The 19,329-nt window shown below is 37.5% G+C and overlaps 1 protein-coding gene across 1 annotated transcript; it reads left to right on the forward strand.

Moving 5' to 3' along the window:
• The first annotated feature begins 773 nt into the window (after positions 1–773).
• LOC132800537 (putative disease resistance protein RGA4) lies at positions 774–2,882 on the forward strand. The gene has a single exon (XM_060814466.1). It carries the CDS (start codon positions 774–776, stop codon positions 2,880–2,882), a length of 2,109 nt encoding a protein of 702 aa, XP_060670449.1.
• The last annotated feature ends 16,447 nt before the right edge of the window (positions 2,883–19,329 follow it).

Raw genomic sequence — 19,329 nt, forward strand, 5'->3', positions numbered from 1 at the left:
GAAGACAGAACAAAAACGGAGAAAGTGGCGGCCGTTGCCATAGTAGGTTATGGAGGATTAGGAAAAACCACACTTGCTCAGCAGGTGTTTATGGACTGGGAGATCGAAGGACGTTTAATTCGACAATTTGGCTTAATGTCCCTTATGATTGTAACATAAGATCACTTGTCGAAGGAATTGTTGCGTATATCGAAAAAAGGAATTATGAACGGCGGCTCTTACAGTCTGCTATGCAGAGAGAAGATGAGACAGTTTTCATGTCACTTGTTGAAGGAGTCATTATGTCTGCAGCTAAAAAGGATGGTACAGCTGAAAAGCATGGTACAGCTCAAAGGGTAGTTGAGTCTGCAAAAATGGAAGTAATCCAGAAATTTTTGGACGGTGAGTTGACAAATTTTCAAACTGCCATCGAGAACGCCATCAAGATACACCTCAGCCACTGCCACCTCGATGAAGGTCAGTTTTGGAAGGAGATGACTGCAAAGCTTAACAAAATTATGGACAAATTAGGGGATGAAATAGATATGGAGGGAAAGAAGAAGCTAGAAACTGAGATGATCAAGCTCAAACAAGAACTTAATCGGGATGAATTTAAATTGCTTGAGAAGCTACGAGAAGGAACAAAAGACAAACGGCTGCTGCTTGTACTTGATGACGCCTCCAATATGGACCCTGAAACGTGGGAACACTTCAAAACCTTATGATCAAATTCAAATGTTCGTGAAGGGAGTCGAATCATAATAACTACTTGTAATAAACAAATTACAAGTAAAATGAAAGTCTACGATAAGTTAAGCAATCTAGAAAAACATGAATCTAAGACTACTTTTATCGGAGGAGTTCGTTCCAATCTAGATGAAGATCAGGACTCAGAAGCAGTCCACGTCTCCAAAATTGAGGAGATCTGGAAAAAGTGTGACGAAGACTCCAAAACTATGGAGATGTTGGAAAAGTGCGGAGGAAACCCCCTTGCCTTAAGGACACTAGGTGAGAAATTCATTTCCATAAATGTAGAAACCTTAACAGAGTTTCAAAAAGTAGTAATGAAAAAGATTTTGCCCTCACTAAAACCGAGTTATGATATCCTCCCTCCGCATTTCAAAAATTGCTTTGCCTACTGTAGTATATTCCCTCAACAATATGAAATTGATGTCAAAACCTTAATACATCTTTGGATCGCACAAGGGTTGATTTATCCACTGCCAGGACAAAGAATGGAGGATGTGGGTTATGAGTATTTTAAGAATTTACATCAGAGATCCTTGTTTGAACAAGTTGATGTAGATCCTGAGAACGACTCTGTAAGAAAGTGCAAGATGCCAAACCTTATACAAGACCTAGCAGTATTTGTTGCAGGAACAAGGTTAGCCACATTGAAGGAGCATGAGAAGCATAGTATTGATCAAGGAACTCAACATGTCTCGTTTCACTTCCATGTACACTCTTCGTGGAAGATTCCCACTTCATTCCTTCAGGCAAAGAGAATTCAAACAATTATTTTGCCTTGCCAGTTCCAAAAGGAAACTGAGGGGAGAGTAAGCCACTCAACTTGTGAAAATATCATTTCCAATTGCAAAGCATTACGCACGTTGGATCTGCATAATACAGGGATCGACACGTTGCCAAAGAACATTGGTAAGCTGAATTATCTACGATACCTTGATCTTTCTCAAAACAAAGCTATTACGTCATTGCCTGATTCAATTACCAAGATCCCGTATTTGATGATACTCAAACTCTCCAAATGTTATGGACTCAAGGTATTGCCAAAAAATATGAAGAAACTAGTCCACCTCAAACATCTTGAGATTGATTGGTGCTACAGTTTGACTCGTATGCCTCTTGGACTGGGTGAACTAACTCTACTTGAGACATTGTCACAATTTGCATTGAAATACGATGATGCAGATTCGGCCAAGCTAGATGAATTGAAGGAACTGAACAAATTGAGAGGAGAGCTGAAAGTTCAAAATTTGACAAGTGACATGAATTCTGGGGTAGCAAACGTGGAGGGGAAAGAACATCTTAAATCATTAACATTAGCTTGGAAATTCGAAGAAAATGCCAATACTGCACCAACCGGTGATCTAAAGACACTAGAAGGTCTGAAGCCACATCCAAATCTTAAGGAACTGGCTTTATTTGGCTACAGGAGTTACAAGTTCCCTAGGTGGCTTATCTCACACAAAAAGTTGGTCAAATTTTCATTGCAAAAATGTAAATGCAACAATCTACCACCACTTAGTGAGCTCTCATCTCTCAAGGTGATGATACTGGATGAGATGGCTAACTTGAAGTATATCTCTGATGAGTCTGAGTGTCATTCTTCGTCATCAACAGCATTCATGCCATCCCTGGAAGAGCTAAGGCTTACAGAATTGCCAAAGCTAAAGGGATGGTGGGCAGATGTCTCAAAAACACCTACTCCATTGCCATCATTTCCTTGTCTTTCCAAACTGTTGATCGAAGATTGCCCCGAGCTGCGTACCATGCCACTCTACCCGAATTTAAAAGAATGGCTAGTGTTGGATAACACAAGCTTGGAGACATTCATACAGACAATGGATGATGAAATGCCTTCTCGTTCTCTTTCCAAAGCGCAAAGTATGCCTGTTCATTCGGATATGGAGATTAGCTCTGAAGATGGTGAGAATGATAAGACTAAGCTGGAAAGAGCAAAGACAATGTGTAGCGAAAGCTCCTCCAATTCGACCGTGAGTGATGCAAAGCACCCCACCTGTCATCCTTTCTCCAAGTTGGAAAGTCTGCGTATTCTTGGGGGTAAGGAGGTTAGTTCTGAAGATGGTCATCAGCATCATGAGATTAAGTGGGAAAGACTCGAAAGCCTCCGGGTTCTGAGATTTGATTATCTCCAACTCTAAAGAATCTTCCTATGGGGCTTCAACATGTTACCACTCTGAAAGAACTCCAAATTTGGCGCTGTGACATAAAGACTCTTCCAGAGTGGATCAAGAATCTCAAATCACTTGAAACTCTTCGACTTTTAACATGCCCTTTTTTGGAATCATTGCCTAGTGGTGGACTTGGAAGCTCTTTAAACACACTGGAGATTGTGGATTGTCCCATCTTATTGTAAAGATGCCAGAAAAACACTGGTGCAGATTGGAATTTAATTAAAGATATTGATAATCTTCTACTCCAGCAACCTCAATCCTCTCTTATCTTCAAGTCAACAAAAGGTAAAAAGGTTTTTATTCTTTTACATGGTAATGAATCTCAATAAAAAGGATATTTAATTTTCTTTTTCCGATCTTCTATGGCAGACACTCTGTAAGATTGTATGTATTTCGGATTTAATTCTAAAGAATATATTGGAATTAATTCTAATAGTAATTGATATCGTTAAATATGTGAAAAAGTTTTAATTTTGTATCATTTTGCAGAATCCACTAAAGAAAAAGAAAATAAACAAACAGCTGAGCACCTAAAGTCCCCTCTCCAAATTTTCTGATGCCCTAAAACAGGACGAAGAAGTATACCAATTAAGAGGTAATTATACATTTCCTCCTATTCTCCAAATTTAAATTTTCATTATAAGTGATATCTTTCACGCATACACACACAAATATTTATATATGTCATTTGTATGTATTTAAATTCCTTACTGAAATAATTTGTGTGCCTTTGTAAAATTTGTTTTCTTAATGATCTACTCTATACCTAGCAGAAAATGTTGTCTGCCTCATACTTTCACCATGTAAGTATCACAGTCTGCTAGTAAAAAATATTGAACAAGTTTGAATTTGGTTAGCTTATGATTGTTTTTCATGTTCACATATATGGCGTTTAATAATAGTAAATTTTGTTGACATTAATTGGTTTACCATATAGAAGCATAGATACAAGTTCAAAATTTGAGAAATAGCATGGTTTCTGAGGTTATAAACTTGGGATGTAAATGTCAATGAAGCAGTGGGTGCTGAAAAGACACTGCAAGGTCTGAAGCCACACCCAAATCTTAAATAATTGGCTTTATTAGGTTATAGGGGTGTCACATTTTCCGACTGGCTTATTTCACTGAGAAATTTGGTCAAATCTTCATTACAAAATTGTGATTGTCAATATCTACAACCGCTTACTCAGCTCTCATCTGTTTAGGTATTGATAGTAGACGAGATGGCTAATTTGAAGTATATCTCCAAGGAATCTGATGATCACACAATTCTGAGTATCATTCGTCATCACTAACAGAATTCATGCCATCCTGAAAAAGCTAAGGCTTAAAGAACTGCCTAATCTAGAGGGATGGTGGGGGAGATGTCTCAAAAACAGCTGCTTCATTGCCATCATTTCCTCGTCTTTCCAGATTGATCATCAAAGACTGCCACAAGTTGCGTCATACCACTTTACCCCAATTTAAAAGAGTGGCTAGTGTTACACTAGCTAGGAGACATTCATACAGACAGTGAATGATGAAAGCTCCTCTCCTCTCTCCAACTTGCTACTTTGTGTATTATTGGGAATAAGGACACTAGCTCTGAAGTTGAGAATGAGTGTACACTCACCAAAAGCCTCCTGTTTCTGAGATTCGATTCTCTTCCAAAACTAAACGAGCTTCCTGAACATGTTACCGCCCTCGAAGAACTCCACATTTCGCATTGTAATATGAACACTTTTCCAGAATGGGTATTTCAAAATGGTTTAAAAGACATGGACTTTCAACATTCCCTTATCTGAAATCTCTGCCTCAACGAATAGAATTTCTCTCAGACTTGGAGACATTGGAGATTGTGGATTGTCCCATCATATTGCAAAGATGCCAAAACGAAACTGGTGCGTGATTGGGAGAAGATTGAACACTTTGAAAATCGGCTACCCCAGAAACGTCAGTCTTGTCTTATCAGAAGCTCTCCAAATGTAAAAAACCTTTTTGGTCTTTTATATGATGAATCGCAATGCAGGAACTTTTCTTTTCTTCTACTGTAGAAGAAACTCTGTAAATAGTATTTAATTATAAAGAATAGGGTTTGTGTGTGTTAAAAGTAATTCAATCATTACCACGCAGGACCTACTGAAGAAGAAAGCACAGTTCAGGACCTAAAGAGTTCAATCTTAATTCCAAAACTCTGGGGCTCTAAAACAGGGAAAGACGTCTATCATTAAGATGTAAGTATACATGTCCTGCTTTTCTTTAAATTAAAACTTGCATTACCTTTCATATTTAATGAAATAATTTTGTTTGTCTTAGTAAAATTTGTTTCTTATTAGCTCTAATACCCTTACAGACTATAGTTAGCAGATATATGTTGGCTGCCTATACTTTCTCTAAGTATCATAATCTGCGAGTTAAAAATATTATACAAGTTTGAATTTTTCTTATATTATTGTGTTTCATGTTCATACATTTGTTGTTTAATAATAGGACATTTGGTTGAGATTGACTGGTTTACCTTATGAAAGTATAGACATAAGCAACATGGAAGAATGGTCATGAGGTCTTTGGTGCCATCAGCAAGATTAAAACCTCAAATTGGTTTTCTCTTTTTGTTGCCAGAAAACGTGAAGTCACCAATTACTTTTCTGTTGTAAACAGGGAGCTTTGGCAACTGTACCTACTCTGAGGAGTCTTTCATCAAGATCATGCAAAAGGGTTACACATTTTAGGTTTAACGTGGCTTGTTGGTCCTTTGTATTGGATGTTAGATGCTTTGTAAGTATTGCCCTGGTAAATTTTGGTGATCTACCATTGGAACAAAAGGATTTTGAGTATGAAACAACACTAGAGGGCCTCCAGAACCACACCTAAATCTGAGAGAATTGCGTTTAACAAATTAACAAGGTGTGAAGTTTCCAAAATTGGGTGTTGATTTCGGAAGAATTGCCTGTGAACTGCTTAAAGGCCAAGTATAGTGGGAATTTTTCTAAAAGAGGGACGGCAATATCATATATGATGTAATGAAGCGAGCAAGAAGATACTTTTCGTTCCTTTAAACAGTTTCCTAAAACTTTTTATTTCGTTCTGCTTGTAGTAAGCTTTTTAAATTTGATACAAGCCTGAATTGTTTAGTTTTATATTCTCATTTGAAAAAAAAAAAGAAAAAAGAGAGAGAGAGCGAGAGAGAGAACATTTAAAAATCATAAATACTAAGTTGTTTTCATGAACTATGGAAAATCAAAATTATTAGATTTTATGTTTTCATATAGCAAATGGAAAGCAAAAACAGATCGAAAATTGACCAAAAAATGAAAATGCCACATCAGAGAAAAAGCTGCAGACACTAGCCAGATGTTTCTTAAAACTTGAAACATCAATTTGACTTTCAACACTCAAAGGCAGGAATAATTAGCAAAAAAATGGAAATACATCATTTGCTGATATTTTATGTCATTTTCATCAAGATGAGTTGGTGCCATTTAATGGATCCTTGTTCCTTCATCTATCTGTTGGGAACTTGGGAGACTATATAACCTTTTCACCCCTACATTCTCACCCTTTAATTAGTCCTCAGATTTTTGTCCCTTTGAATTCAACCCTTTCCTTCTCTTCTTCCTCTTCCTGATAGCAAGCAAATATGTGGATCGAAAAAATAAAGAATTTCTGGTATTCATGGAGTATCAGGCTTTTCATTCTATTAAGTCTGTCCATACAAGTTCTCTTAGTACTTTTTGCATTCTATAGGCAGAGAAGGAGGAACATTGTACCAACCACATTGCTCTGGTTAACATACCTGACTGCAAATAGGATTGCTCCTTACGCCATTGGACTAATCTCCAATAGCCAATCTGATCCCTCCAAAGGGAACAAAAACATTCTTCCTTTCTCGGTCTCTTTTCTTTTGCTTCATCTTGGTGGTCCTGATAGCATTACCTCTTATTCCCTTGAAGATAATGAGCCATGGCACCGTCATATCTTTGTACTTGCTGCAAAGCTTTTCGGTGCTGGTTATATCTTGTTTCAGACATTTCCTGACAACAACCTGTGGTTTCCAACAATCCTAGTCCGCCTTGTTGGAAAAATCAAATATGCAGAGAAAACAGCTGCTCTGTATCTTTTGAGCTTGGACCGTTTCAGAGCCAGTACATTGCCGAAGCCGAATCCTGGTTATGACTGTGAAAAAGCTGTTGCAAAATACTACAGAGCACGGTCTGTCAAGGTTGTGGAACAAACAGAGATAGCGATGGTGGAAAAACTTGGCAATTCTTACAAGGGACGAAGTCTAGATGACGATTCAGAGAAACCAGATGATATGGAACGGCTTCCTATAGCTTATTCTCTCTTTGAGGATTTCAAGGGACTTCCTGTCGGCTATGTTCCAAATCCAAGTGATCAAAAATCAAGCAGAAAGTTATCTCTCCATATTAGCTCAGCTGAGGTGAGTTTTAGATTAGTAGAGTATGAGCTCAGTTTAATGTACCAGCTTCTACACACCAAGATCTCTATGGTAAATTATTGAATATTCAAGCTCGGACAAATAAAGAGCATCAATTATTACTGCTTGGCACGCTTACAACTTTAAGTTTCGATTCAGAAGTTAATTTTGCTAGAGATTTGATAAAATATCACCTTATTTATAAGAAAAGAAATGTGACCTTCTTTCTATTTAATTTATTTTATCTCTTTCCTACAACTTTTCAAACAAGATTGCATTATATACCTGGTTGAACAGAAATACAGACGGACAACATTTGACAGAAGATCCTAATCCTAGAAGTTTGCGTGGGCAGAGAAAAGGTCTTAGCCCCAGCTTTAGATTTAGAATTTAGTCACAGACTCTAGTCAAGGTCTCTAACACTAAAAGTGCGGAATTTCAAAGGCCTTTGTATTTATAAAGAAGCATGCACTATCTATATAATATCTAAATAAGGAGTGAATTCCACATCTAACTCTTCCTGACATAATTAATAATAATACAGTACTCTGATTCCTTTCTCTCTAGTCATTTTCTCTGTAAATAAAAAGAAAACTTACTCAAATTGGTGATACATGGAACTTGAAATGTCACCTACTAATTTTGTATAGTCATGAATAAATCAAAATTGCAGGAGTTTCAGAGGGTGGTTCATATTGTTCATATTGTTTTTTATCTACTTTGATTCAAACTTAGCACCGCATATTATTTTTCACCCCCATCAGACTCCCACCATCTTGGGAAATATCTATAAATTAAAGTGAACCACTAACTATATTTCCTAGTGTTGCGACTTTCTACTGTCGAAATTTGGATCCAGAAGTTTGCATAGATTCCTTTCTCTTTAATCTTTATCTCTGTTTTATTGTTTTTGTCTTCTCATGTTAGTAATGAGATGCAATCACCTAAATGATAGGGGAAAATATCCAAGTAAGAATTAAATTAGTCTCCATTTTTATATACTTCCAAATGATTAAACAAGTTACCTACTGAAATAAAAATCACTAAAATTTTGATCCCTTTCTCTTTAGTCACTTTCTTTGTCTTGTTTTTGTTTGTGTTAATTAGCTGGTAAATTAAGAGTCAATAATGACAAGATCAAAAATTAGGGAGGAAAAAGAACAAAAAGCAGATAATGTTTGATATATTTTCAAGTGATCATCCTCAATTTTTATCACAACCAGTGAGTTACTACCAAAATGGCGGAATCTACAGTTTCTATCGTTACTGGTTTGATCCTTGGGAAGATAAGGTATGCAGCTAAGCGGGTAAGTGATGATGATGGAGAGCTTTCAGGACTTGAAGCCACCATTTCAAGCATCAAAGCTCTGATTACTGATGCAGAGGAAAAGCAGGCTGACAACCCTCGAGTCGAAACTTGGTTGAAGAGGCTTGAAGATGTAGTGTATGAAGCAGATGACCTGATGGACGTGGCCTACAATGAGGCAACAAGGAATACATAGTGGAAGAGGTATACCTACTGCTTCCTTCTCAAACAAATTACCTTTGTTAACTATATGTTATATGCATTCCCTCATAACTGTCCACTATTTCCTCGAACAATTATTCTGGATTTGGAAATTCCAATCCTCATATAAAGAAAAGAAAATGTATTTTTTTCTTTAAAAAGTTATGTACTGTATAAGAATATAGCAATTTTCAGTTCTCGGTTTTTTGGAAATAAAGGGAGTTTGTAATTTCTCTAAGCTTTTTTACGCTAAAATTAATCAATCATTTATGTCCGTAAGTATCTAAGGTCAATTTTCCTTTTTTGGTAAATAGCCTTAGCTAGCTAATCAACCTTGTTTTTTTTTTGGGAAATATAGAGTTTCTAAGCTTTTTTACACTAAAATAAATCAATCATTTATATCCATAATTATCTAAGGTTGATTTCGTTTATTGGTAAATAGCCTTGGCTTGCTAATCATCTTTTTTTTTTTTTTTTGCTTTTTTTTTTGGGACCAAAGCTAATTAACTTAGCAAGTTTATTTATGTCAAAATATAAATGTGTGTATATATATATATATATATTTAATTCTCTTTTATTTAATTTCTCTATATTTTTTTTCCCACTGCTACAAGCTTATATCGTTATTTTTTTATATTCTTGTATATATGACATCTATGATTCTAAAAGTATAAGTTTTGCATGTTAAACCTATAAATAAAAATATTCAGATAGTAAACCTTTCATTTATTTTTTTTCAAAATTTAATTAACGGCCATCTAAATTCATGGCTTGGGCCCTAGACTCGGACAACTAGTTTCCTTGGGGCACAAGCTACGTCAAAAAATAAAAAATATCAAGGAAAAACTAGCCAAGGCTAGAGATGATGCTAGGTCCAAGAATTTGGAGGAAAGATCTGATGATCATAAAGTTTTCACTATGGAGTCGGACCCTGACTTGCATAAACTGGGTAAGCTCCTGTCAAATATATGGATATCCAACCATGCAAAAGCTATGAGACCACTTTTTTTGAATTTTGATAGAAATGGAGAAGAGCACGTGCAGGTGTGGCCATTGTAGGTTATGGAGGATAAAGAAAAACCAAAGTTGCTAAGTAATTGTTTAATGACAAAAATGAGGTCCTAAGCAGCCACTTTGACTTGAGAATTTGGGTTAATGTCCCTTACGCTTTTGACACGAAATCACTTGTTCAGGGAATCATTTTGCATAGAGATAAAAAAGGTGCTGAGGACAAACAAATCGAGTCTGGATAGAAGAGACTAACACAGTACACACTATCTGAAAGACTTAGCGCCTTTAGTGATGTGAACAGGCTTAGTGTTGAACAACATCACAAGGAGAACTCTGCCTTGTTAGAAAGTGATAAGCACCATCAAAGATAGCCTTCGCTGCCTCAATGAAGGTGAATTGCATGTGGAGCTTTGAAAGATAATAGATGGAAAATCTTGTACTTGATGATGTCCACAATATGGACACTGAAATGTGGCTACGCTTCAAAAACTTGTGATCAAATTAAAATGTTGGTTGTGGGAGCAAAATAATAATAACTACTCATAGTAAACTTATCAGAATCATTATTGCGAGTACAAAGAAAGAAGTGTAACAGCCCAGACCACCCGCATGAGATATTGTCCGCTTTAGGCCCAGCCCGCACGGTTTTGTCAAAACGCGTCTCAAAGGAAATGTATCCACACCCACTTATATGACATTCTTCGTTCCCCTTTCCAACCGATGTGGGATCTCACAATCCTCCCCCCTTGGGACCCAGCGTCCTCGCTGGCACACCGATCCGGGTACTGGCTTTGATACCATCTGTAACAGCCCAGACCACCCGCATGAGATATTGTCCGCTTTGGGCCCAGCCCGCACGGTTTTGTCAAAACGCGTCTCAAGGGAAAGGTATCCACACCCACTTACATGGCATGCTTCGTTCCCCTTTCCAACCAATGTGGGATCTCACAGAAGTCTATATGTTAAGCAATCTAGATGAATATGACTCATCGCTGCAATTTGCACTATCTGCTTTCCCTGGTAGTGTGATAGAGCCAGTCAACTCCAAAGTTAAGGAGAATGCATTGGAGATTGTGAAAAGGTGTTGAGGAAGCCCCTTTACCTTACGGACAGTAGGTAAGAAACTGAGGTCTATAAATCTAGAAACAGAAGATTGGTCCAAATTCTTCAATACAGAATTTCATAAGGTAGTAAATGAAGAAATTTTGCCCTCTCTTAAACATAGTTGTGATGTTTTGCCAACTGTGGTGCATTCCTTTTAGAGTCTGAAATTGATCTGAATAACTTAATAGATCTTTGGATGGCACAAGGGTTGATCTATCCATCTCCAGGACAATGAATAGAGGATATGGGTTATGAATATGTTAAGGATTTATGTCAAAGATCCTTATTTGAAGTAGAAGTAGAACATATTGAGAACGACTTTGTAACAAAGATTAGAATTGCAAACCTTACACAGGATCAAGCAATACTTGATCATGAGAATGGCTTCGAAAGAAAGTTAAAAATGCCAAACCTTATGCATGACCTATCAATACTTGTTGCAGGAAAATGATAAGCATGATATTGAGGGAAGAACTTAACATGTCTTGTTTCACTTTCATTTGGATTCGCCATGGAAAATTCCAACTTCATTCTTTCAGAAGAAGAGGCCTAGCATTCAAACAATTATTTTGCCTAGGCAGTTGCAAGAGGAAATTGAGAGGAGATTAAGTAGCTCAACTTCTAAATATATCATTTCCAATTGTAAAATGTTACGCACATGGGATCTACATAACACAGGAATGGAAGATGTGTTGAAGTTCATTGGTAAGTTGAAGTATCAAAGATACCGTGATCTTTCTCAAAACAAAGCTATTAAGTCATTGCCTGATTCAATCACAATGATACCATATTTGATGACATTGAAACTCTCCTCATGCTATGGACTCAAAGAACTGCCAAAAGATATTGAGAAACTAGTCCACCTCAAACATCAGTTTGACTCATATGCCTTCTGGACTTGGTCAGCTAACTCAACTCAAGACCTTAAGAACTTGTGTTGAAAAGGAGCATTGGAGGAGGGTGTAAACTAACTAGAACATTATCAGAATCCTTATGTAGAAAGGAAATTGATTTGGAGTCTCTGAAATAATTAGTAGAACTGGACAACTTAAAAGTAACAAGGACATGTGACTGTTGAGGTCTCTTTTGTACTTATCAGTTGTTATAACTGTTATGTAATTATCATTATCTCTTGTATATAGGATGTTAGCTTTTATAGTATATATGGTTTATCTTTTGTATACTCTGGTGTATATAATTGTTCATGTAGTCCATGAATATAATTGAAGAACTTTCTCTTTACTTGTCATTATCTTATATGGTATCAGAGCCTCTCCTACTCAAATGAGTTTTTTTTTTTCTCTCCTTCTTGTCATTCTCATCATGTCGACTGACTCCACATCTCTCTCAAAACACACTTCTGCCAATCCTCTCACTGTTACTACTGAACCAGTTTTTACTAACCGAAATCTTGTGGTGATTATGTTGCCACCTAAGCTCCATTAAAGTTGACAAAAACTACTTATTTTCATTGGAAAAAGCAATTCTTTGCTTTATTAATAGGATATGATCTTTATGGGTTCATTGATGGAACATTACCATGTCCATCACCGGTCTTATTTGATTCCATTAGTTCTTCAAATCTTGACTATGCCTTCTGGGTTCGTCAGGATTCTCTCCTTCTCATACCATTTTAGCATCCCTGTCTCCCGATATTCATTGCTTTGTCTCTGATGCTGAAAGATCTAGAGAAGCATGGAAAAAATTGTCACTTACTTTTGCCAAACCATCCTGACAAAGGTTAATGAGACTTTGTGAATTGCTTATTCGTTCACAAGGCACACGTACAATCATGGAATACTTACACGATGTCAAAGCTGCTGCTGATGAGCTTTCTCTAATTGATCATCCTATTAGCCCTGATGATCTCACTTTATACATCATCAACAGGTTATCTACTAATTTTGAGAACATTTTTACTGCCTTTAGAAGCCAGGATACATTTATTTCCTTCGAAGAGCTCTATGAAAAATTGGTGGAGCATGACACCTATAGGAAACGGCTCGCACCAAAATCAGATGATTTTTCCATGACTGTCAACACTGTCAGCCGAGCTTCCTCCACCAAAACTCATACTTCCAGAAACTTTCCCTCTCGACATAGTAATGCTACATCATTTTCTTGGAGACCTGGATTCAACCCAGTTGCTGCCATTGGTCCACATACTCATCTGCCCCACTCTTCGGCACCATATAAAGGTAGGTATCAACTTTGCTCAATGCACGGTCACTCTACACGATTTTGTTCCTTGCTGCATCAATAGTGGACGTACACTCCCCAGCACCAGTCATATTTTCCTCGCTCACCAACACCACCTCAAGCTTATGCAACTAGGTCTATTCTTGGACCACCTCCCTCCACTACACCTTGGCTGCTTGATTCTGGAGCTTCTCACCATATTTCAACAGATCTTCAAAATTTATCACTGCACTGTGAATATGATGGAACTGATGAGATTGTCGTAGGTAATGGCCATCCTTTACCTATTACTCAGATCGGTACAACTACTCTTTCGTATTCCTTTACATCCTTTTTATTGGACAATGTCCTCTGTGCTCCACGAATGAAACGTAATATACTATCTATCTCCAAATTTTGTAAATCTAATAATGTTTCTATCAAATTTTTCTCACATGGTTTTTCTGTCAAGGATCCACGGATGGGCAAGGTGCTAGTCACAGGACCTCTTAACGGTGACATCTATGAATGGCCGACCTATGTTTCCCAGCCTCCCATCTCTTCCATTAATTTTTCTGCTGTCAAAATGAGTCTTCAGGCTTGGCATCAACGTCTTGGACATCCATCTCATCAATTTCTTTGTCAACTTGTCTCCAACTATTCTCTTCCTGTCTATTCCATAAATAAATTTATCTGTGATTCTTGTAGGTGCACTAAGTCTCATCGACTACCATTTGGTACCTCTTCCTTGTCGAGTTCTCAATCTCTCCAACTTATTTATTCCGATGTATGGGGACCTACGTCCATAACTTCTTCTAATGGATTTAACTATTATATTATTTTTGTGGACTATTATTCAAAGTATATGTGGTTATTTCCTTTCAAGTCCAAATCTGATGTTGCAAATACTTTTATTATTTTTAAACGTATGGTTGAAAAATATTTCCAATTACCTATCATATCATTTTATTTAGATAATGGAGGAGAATTCCTCAAATTAAAATCTTTCTTTCATGATCATGGCATCAATCACTTTCTTACAACTCCTTCCACACCTCAACAAAACGGATATGCTGAACGATGGCATCAGCATATACGTGAAGTTGGTTTAACCCTTTTATATCAAGCAGGTCTACCTCAAAAATTTTGGACTTATGCGTTCTACACTACCTCCTACCTCATTAATCGGTTAATAACTCCAACATTAGGAAATAAGTCCCCTTTTGAAATTCTTTTTCAAAAACCTCCTAATTATTTAAATTTAAAAGTTTTTGGTTGGCTTTGTTACCCATGGCTCAAACCCTACACCATTAATAAAATGGACCCTCATTCCAAACCATGTTTATACTTAGGTCCACTAAGGTCCCGAAGTGGCCATGTGTGCTTTGATCTTATTAATCACAAAATTTTCTCTTCCCGGCACGTGGCATTTGAGGAACAAATCTTTCCATATAAAACTTCCTTCTTTCTGCAAACTTCTTCTCCCAATAAACCTACCACCTCATCCGAAATTATAGCTGGCTCCCCCCATCAGTATTTGTCTCCTACTACACCTTCTCCAAATCAACCCATGACCTCTACATCCTAACCCATGACTTCCATTTTATCTCCTTCTCTCTCATCTTTATCTCCAAAACTTTTTCCTATTTCCTCCAGTCATTCTCATTCACTTTCTACTTGGTCCCCACCTACCCGTGTACCTCTCTCATGTCTCTCTCAAAACTCTCTTTCTTCATCTTCTACTTCATCTACACATAGGTCTCGGCCATCATGTGCATGTCAACATGGAACCTACAACATCACGTCTCCACCTGCCATCTCTTCACAACAATCCCTTCCTGCTTCCTATTCTCTTGTTCTTCATTCAAAACCAAATAAATGCACCCACACAATGCGTACTCACGCCCTTAACCAGATTTTCAAACCAAAAATCCTGTTTGACTTCTTTTCTGTTTCAAAGCTTTCTCTTGCTTCAGATATGGAACTGCGAACAGCAACTCAAGCCCTCCAGACACCTCATTGGCGTGAGGCCTTAGAATCTGAATATCAAGCTCTTCTGCACAATCAAACCTAGGAACTGGTGCCTCCTTCTTCCTCACAAAATGTGGTTGCCTGCAAGTGGATTTTTAGGATAAACTTTCTACTTGGTCCCCACCTACCCATGTACCTCCCTCACGTCTCTCTCAAAACTCTCTTTCTTCATCTTCTACTTCATCTACACATAGGTCTCGGCCATCATGTGCATGTCAACATGGAACCTGCAGCATCACGCCTCCACCTGTCATCTCTACACAACAATCCCTTCCTGCTTCCTATTCTCTCGTTCTTCCTTCAAAACCAAATAAACGTACCCACACAATGAGTACTCACGCCCTTAACCAGATTTTCAAACCAAAAATCCTGTCTGACTTCTTTTCTGTTTCAAAGCTTTCTCTTGCTTCAGATATGGAACCGCGAACAGCAACTCAAGCCCTCTAGACACCTCACTGGCGTGAAGACTTAGAATCTGAATATCAAGCTCTTCTGCACAATCAAACCTAGGAACTGGTGCCTCCTTCTTCCTCACAAAATGTGGTTGCCTGCAAGTGGATTTTTAGGATAAAACAAAATTCAAATGGGTCGGTGCAACACTACAAGGCACGACTTGTTGCCAAAGGCTTCCAACAGAGATCGAGAGTTGATTATACTGACACATTTAGTCCTGTTGTCAAGTTGGCCACCATTCGTGTGGTCCTATGTGCAGCACTTTCTCACAACTGGCCTCTTCGACAATTGGACATTAATAATGCCTTCCTTCACGGTTTACTATCAGAGGAAGTATACATGTCTCAACCATCAGGATTTATTGACCCCACACATCCTTCCTATGTGTGTAAATTACAAAAGGCAATTTATGGACTCAAGCAAGCTCCACGAGCTTGGTTCTATACTTTAAAGGAATTCCTTCTATCTTTTGGCTCCAAAAATTCTTATGTTGACACCTCACTCTTTATTTATCACTTTAAAGGCTACATAATGTATCTTCTGGAATATGTTGATGACATTGTCCTCACCGGCAGTGACCCTCTCCTTCTTAATAAATTTGTCTCTGCTCTTTCTAATTGGTTCTCCATTAAGGACCTTGGATGTTTTCACCATTTTCTTGGGATTGAAGTTACTTCTTCGGCTACAGGTTTGTTTCTATCTCAATGGCAATATATCCTTGATATTTTGGACAAGGCTGGCATGACAATAGTAAATGGTGTTGCCACTCCAATGCCTTCCACGTCTGCTCTACACCTTGCTGATGGCACCCCACTAGCTGCGGCAACTCAGTTCTGATAAATTGTTGGCTGCTTACAATATCTATCTCTAACTCGGCTAGATATTTCCTTTTGTGTAATAAACTCTCCCAATTTCTGCATAGGCTAACTAATGTTCATTAGACAGCAGCTAAGCGTCTCCTTCGTTATCTTCTTCAGACAGTCTCCAATGGTACCTTCCTAAAAAAGAACTCTCCTCTTCAACTCCATGCCTTTTTGGATGTGGATTGGGCGGGCAATCGTGATTACTACACTTCTACAACTGGTTACATTGTCTTCCTTGGCAACAACCCAATTTCTTGGTCCTCTCATAAGCAATGCTTAGTATCTCGTTCTTCCATTGAAGCTGAATATCGTGCCATAGCGCATACAACATTATAACTCTGCTGGCTTCTCTCTCTTCTCAATGAACTACACATTTGGTCTTTGACCATTCCCACTGTCCATTGTGACAATTTGGGGACTACCTATGTTTGTGCCAACCCAAAAATTCACTCCAAGATGAAGCATGTCCGCATCGACTTTCATTTTGTTTGTGACAAGGTTCAAGATGGCACCATTCATGTTTCTCATGTCTCCAACAGTGATCAGCTTACTGATGCCCTCACCAAACCAGTGTCTTAACATACCTTTCAAACTTTCAGTCACAAGATTAGTGTCCTCGAAGGACCCTTACTTTTGAGGAGGGATAACAAGGGCACGTGACTGTTGAGGTCTCTTTTGTACTTATCAGTTGTTATAACTGTTATGTAATTATCATTATCTCTTGTATATTAGGATGTTAGCTTTTACAGTCTATCTGGTTTATCTCTTGTATACTCTGGTGTATATAACTGTTGACATAGTCCATGAATATAATTGAAGAACTTCCTCTTTACTTGTCATTATCTTATAAAAAGGAGAGCTAAAAATCAAAATTTTGAGAATGTTGATGTTGACTATTCTAAGGTTTCAAATTTGGAGGGAAAAGAACACCTTAAATCTTTAACATTATCTTGGGAACTAGATGTCGATGTTGATGACCAAGAAGCAGATTACAAGGCTTAAGATACACTATAAAGTCTGAAACCAGACTCAAAACTTAAAGAATTGGCTTTATTTGGCTATAGGGGGGATAAGCTTTCTTATTGGCTTATCTCACTCACAAATTTGGTCAAATTTTCATTATAAAAATGCAAATGCAAAAATCTACAACCACTTAGTCAGCTCACATCTCTAAAGGTATGGATTCTGGGGCACATGGCTAGCTTGAAATATATCTCCACCAAGTCTGATGATCACAATTCGGAGTCATCAACAGAATTCATTAAAAACCTAGAAGAGCTAAGCTTATAGAATTGCCTGAACTAGAGGGATGGTGGGAAGAAGGCGATTCTTCTTTGGTCTTGAAATCATTTCCTCATCTTTCCAAACTGATGATCGAAAATTGCCCCAAGTTATGCTCTATGTGTAGCAGCCCAGACTAGCCGCATGTGGATACTATCCTCTTTGGGCCTTGGGAATCTTCTTACAACTCAGCTCTCAAGGCTTTCAAAACGCGTCCACAAGGGAAAGGTATCCACATGCTTGTAAGCCATGCTTCATTCCCCTTTCCAACCAATGTGGAACTTCACACCATGCCACTTTATCCATAGTTAAAAGTGTGGCTAGTGTTGAAGAACACTGGCTTAAAGACATTCATACAGGCAATGAATGATGAAAACTACTCTAGTCCGCTATCCATTTTGCAAAGTCTGTGTATTATTCGGAATATGGACATTGGCTTAAAATGATATTAGGTGGGAAAGTCTCAACAGCCTCCCGTTTCTGAGATTTGATAATCTACCAAAACTAAAGGTGCTTCCTAAAGGGCTTCAACATGTTACCACCCTCAAAGAGCTCAAAAATTTGGCACTGAACTTTAGAGAGACTTCCAGATTGGATTTGCAAATTCAGATAGACTTGGACTTTCAGCATGCCCTTATTTGAAATCACTACCTTACCAAATAAAAGACACTCAAGTTAGAGACACTGGAGATTGTGAATTGTCCCATCTTATTGCAAACATGCCTAAAAGAAACTGGTTCATATTCAAACTATATTCAACACAATGAAAATCTACTACTCCAGCGACGTCAATCTTCTCTTATCATCAAGTTATCCAGAGGTACCGTGCTCTTAATCTTTTATATAAAAATGAATCTTAAGAAAAGAAGCTTTTCTTTTCTTCTTTTGCAGTCAAACACTATGCATAAGATTGTTGTCCTCAACATAGTATTTCATTCTAGTTAATACAGTGTTTGTTTGAGTTAGATGAGGGCCTAATTTTATATTTTCTTATGTTAACAACTTTTAATTTTATCTCATGTTACAAATCCTACTGAAAAAATTTACAACCTTGAGGACCTAAAGAAGGAGAGCTTATTTTCAAATTCTTAGGCTAGTAAATGGGGAAAGAAGTCAACGATTAAGAGGTAAGTATATATTTCCTGCTTTTTCTTCCGCTTAAAATTTTCACTATAAGTGGTCTCTTTCACATAATGAAGTATAACTTTGTATATTTAATTATTTTTTTAATAAACCAATTACTTATAAGTCTAATCTCTAAACTGGTTGACCGATCATTGGAACAGAACTATTATTAGGTGAAGTGAAGATTAAGGCATGTGAGGAATAATCCTTAAGCTTTTTCTTCTTATGTTGTTGTGTGTAGATAAGTTCTAGTGTCAAAGGAAGGAAAAAGCTGGTGTTGTATTAGTATGAAACGGTGTAGTTTAAAGCATTGTTCTAAAAGGCGTAAGGCGTCTCAAGGTGACAAGGTCAAGCCTTAAGCCTTACGAGCCTAAGCGTGCCTAGGCGAAGCCTAGGCGTGAAAAGGAGTTTCATAATTATATTATTATTTTAATTATTATAAGAC

The sequence above is a fragment of the Ziziphus jujuba genome, chromosome 2 (assembly GCF_031755915.1).
Source record: "Ziziphus jujuba cultivar Dongzao chromosome 2, ASM3175591v1".
NCBI lineage: Eukaryota > Viridiplantae > Streptophyta > Magnoliopsida > Rosales > Rhamnaceae > Ziziphus > Ziziphus jujuba.